Source organism: Bison bison, unplaced genomic scaffold (assembly GCF_000754665.1).
Source record: "Bison bison bison isolate TAMUID 2011002044 unplaced genomic scaffold, Bison_UMD1.0 scf7180017864185, whole genome shotgun sequence".
Classification (NCBI taxonomy): domain Eukaryota; kingdom Metazoa; phylum Chordata; class Mammalia; order Artiodactyla; family Bovidae; genus Bison; species Bison bison.
In genome coordinates, this window is record NW_011494757.1 from 1058748 (window position 1) to 1062598 (window position 3851).

General features: G+C 51.3%; 1 protein-coding gene across 1 annotated transcript in view; it reads left to right on the forward strand.

Moving 5' to 3' along the window:
• The first annotated feature begins 2661 nt into the window (after positions 1 to 2661).
• The window catches only part of LOC104991335 (beta-galactosidase-1-like protein 3), a 27321-nt gene continuing 26131 nt past the window's right edge, over positions 2662 to 3851 (forward strand). Inside the window, exons 1-2 of the mRNA XM_010843749.1 lie at positions 2662 to 2768; positions 3453 to 3479. Of these exons, the coding sequence (XP_010842051.1) occupies positions 2662 to 2768; positions 3453 to 3479 (134 nt within the window). The remainder of the gene's footprint in view (positions 2769 to 3452; positions 3480 to 3851) is intronic.

Below are 3851 nucleotides of genomic sequence, written 5' to 3' on the forward strand. Positions count from 1 at the left end.
AGCCCCCCATAAAGTCAGAGGTGTAGGTGAGCACAAAGTAGTGAAGTAGGCAGGCTCTGGTTATGGGGGTAGATGCTCGAGGATTTCCAGGGGGACTCCTGAGGCTCGATCCCGCCTTTGCGTATGTCGAGCCTCCTTCCTCATGACTTTTGCCACGGGCCGAGTGCCTCACTCTGGCCCCCAACATCTCCCCTGTTTTTATTTCTTAAAACAGCCAGATGCAGCTCAGTCGTGAGCTTCCGAATGCTCTGCCGAAGAATCCTGACAATACAAGGAAGAATGATCATGAGAATTAGGATTAGAGCACCAATGACAGCATAACTAGGGATATTAGACAGAATATTTTTTCCAGAAATAAAGTTAGAGAAGGTATGAAAAAAGTCATTAGCTGCTCCAGCGGCGGTAAAATCCAGTCGAAAGTGTTCCAAGGTCTGTATTTGATTATGAAGTTTCCCTAAGTCCAGGCCAATATCAGAACTATTCCAAACACCTGAGATATGATTTTTAATCTTTTCCCGTTCAAAGTCTGTCTCGTTTACCTTCAAAGATGTCACGCATATCCACCTGTAATCAGCGTGGCATGTCAAAGCCATCTTCACCTTTAAAGCCTGTAACTCAGTCCCAATATGCATAATTGACTCTTCTAAGGCGTCTACTCTCATCTCTAATTTCCTATGTAGAGCTTCCTGAGTTGCTAGAGTTAAAGAAACATTTTTAGACATGGTATCAACATATTGGGCAGTATGCACTTGTTGAGTCGATGATATTGCTGCCGCAGTAACAGAACTAATTGCTGCTATTAAAGCTGCTGTTCCTAAAATAAGTAAGCCCACAAACTGTCGCAATCGCATTAAATCCTGTAGTTGTTGTAACACAGCGAGACCGTAATTGTCATACCAGTGGGAGGTCATCGTCATGGGTATCATGAGATAGGGTGGGCATCGCAACACCACAAAAGAGCAAACATTATATTGAGGGGTCAAACAGGATGAAAGCATACATTGTTCACAAGTTACCACGTTAGGTCCACCTGAATAATTCATGCGTACATTAAGTTTGTTGGAGTCATTAGTAAAAAGGAAAACATAAGGCAAGGGTAAACAAGCTAAAACAGAATAAGTGGAATCGTTATCTGGGCGAGATAAAGAAACGGGGGCAGTAGCAGCAAGGGCTCTCCAAATCTCAGGCTGCCAATAGGTTTTGCTTTTAGCTGTATACGACAGCATAGGAGGAACAAATTGGTTAATATGCCATCTACTGGCTTGTGTAGGCCAAGGAAGAGGAATCCTATTCCAATTCTCAAATCTGCCTTTAAATGTTATCTTGATCAATGGATCCTCACCTGGATTTGGGTTGCTCCAGTCCTGAATAGTATAATTCCCACCGCCTTGTATCCTATAATCAATCCTTGAACTATAAGTACAAGTTGTCCAAGTCGGATACCCAGTACGGCCATCTATGGTCTTCCACACTTCATCTGAAGGAGCAACCTTATAACACTTTGGATAACCGGGACGGGGTGTAAAGCGCAGGGTCACATAAGGGTCATGGATCCCAGGCAAGCGGGCCACTAATACCCAAACTACCCGATGACGTAAAGACTGGGAATCTATTTTTGAGGAATCTGTTATAATTATTTTTGTAGAGGCCCCAATGCACCCTTCTTTAGTGGGTGTAATAAAACTCTTTGGATTATTGGGGAAGTTAAAGCAAACAGGAAGATCGTCTATTAATCCCCTGAAGGTATAATTAAAATTAATAGGATATTAATTTGCCACGGGTGAGTGCCTCACTCTGGCCCCCAACACCTCTTGATGGAAGTGAAAGAGGAGAATGAAAAAGCTGGCTTAAAACTCAACATTCAGAAAACTAAGATCATGGCATCTGGTCCCACCAGTTCATGGCTAATAGATGGGGGGAAAATGAAAACATGAGTTTATTTTCTCGGACTCCAAAATCACTGCAGATGGTGACTGCCGCCATGAAATTAAAAGATGCTTGCTCCTTGGAAAAAAAGCTATGACCAACCTAGACAACATTTTAAAAAGCAGAGACATCACTTTGCCAACAAAGGTCCATCTAGAGAAAGCGATGTATGGTTTTTCCAGTAGTCATGTATGGATGTGAGAGTTGGACTATAAAGAAAGCTGAGCTCCGAAGAATTGATGCTTTTGAACTGTGGTGTTGGAGAAGACTCTTGAGAGTCCCTTGAACTACATGCAAGGAGATCCAACCAGTCCATCCTAAAGGAAATCAGTCCTGAATATTCATTGGAAGGACTGATGCTGAAGCTGAAACTCCAATACTTTGGCCACCTGATGTGAAGAACTGACTCATTGGAAAAGACCCTGATGCTGGGAAAGATTGAAGGTGGGAGGAGAAGGGGACGACAGAGGATGAGATGGCTGGATGGCATCACCGACTCGATGGACATGAGTTTGAGTAAACTCTGGGAGTTGGTGATGGACAGGGAGGCCTGGCGTGCTGCAGTCCAGGGGGTCCCAAAGAGTCGGCAGGGGCACGCTGAGCGACTGAATAACAAAGCTGCTCTCAGAGCCTGAATCTGGATTGGCACAGACCAGCCTGGAGGGCTGTAGCCAAGCGGGTGGCCCCGCGGGGGGAGGGGCGTGTCCGCCCAAGTTAGGCCTCAGCCCCACCCCCATGGCCTCGCCCCGCCCCGCTGGCCCCACTCCCGACTCCACTTCGGCGTCCGCCTTGCCGGTCCGGCTGGTCTGGAGCCAGAAGAGCTCTGGGCTTCAGGTTCGCTGGTGCGGCCTGGGACTTGGCGGTTTCAGGGTCGGTCTGGCAAGAGCCTGACCTGCCCCGGGGATGTCGCCGGGCCTGAGAGGCGCTCCAGCTGGACCCAAAGTCCAGGAAAGGACCATCCTGCTCTCAGAGCCTCGGGCAGGGATGTGAGGCCACCGTGCCAAGGGGATGGCCGCTACTGCGCGGGGTCCTGGGGGAATGGTGCAGACGGAGGAGAGGGTGCAGGAGAGGGGAGACAGATGCAGGAGGGGTGCGGGAGGGGGAGGGGTGCAGACAGGAGAGACAGGTGCAGGAGGGGGAGGGGTGCAGGAGGGGAGACAGGTGCTGGAGGGGGAGGGGTGCAGACAGGGGAGACAGGTGCAGGAAGGGGAGGGGTGCAGGAAGGGGCAGGGGTTCTGGCAGTGGGGGCGGGTCTCAGAGGGAGATGGGTGGGTGCAGGCTGCCCAGAGTCCACAGTGGGTTGGGCACCACTTGGGTCCTGAGAGAGGCCTCAGTGGGAGGGAGCTCCAGAGGAGGCCCAGGGCGGGGTCCTGGCGGTTTTGGGGTCCCTCTCCTTATGTGCTCCCCTGGGACGGCCTGTTGGGGGAGCGGGTCTAGGGTGGGGGTCATCTGCACTGTGAGTCTGGGGCCTGTCACTTGGAGCTGGGTCCACCCTCCCCATGACCTCCCTGACACCCCCCTGTCAGGTCCCCAGGGACACCCCTCATTGCTAGGTGGGCCCCCACGGCGGCTCCTGTTCCCTGAAGAAAGTCATGGGCCGCAGTGTGGGGGAGGGGTTGGGGGCGGTGGGCAGAGATGACTGGGGCCCAGAGGCCCAGTCAGCCGGTGTTCTCAGCTGGACACTGAGCCCTGAGAGTCACTCAGCCGGAAAATGTCTCTGGCAAATTACCCAAGATGATTTTGTTTATAAAGCTTCCCTGAGGCTTGGTCATCTCTAAAAAATCAGGGGTGTCTGAAGACCCCATGGTTCAGCAGGAGCCTGTCGGTGCAGCCCACCTCCGTCCCAGCAGGAGACCTGGCCTTGGAGTGTCTGGAACCCAGGATAGCTTTGCAGGCCTGCCCGCCCCAAGCCCCCTGGCCTCCAA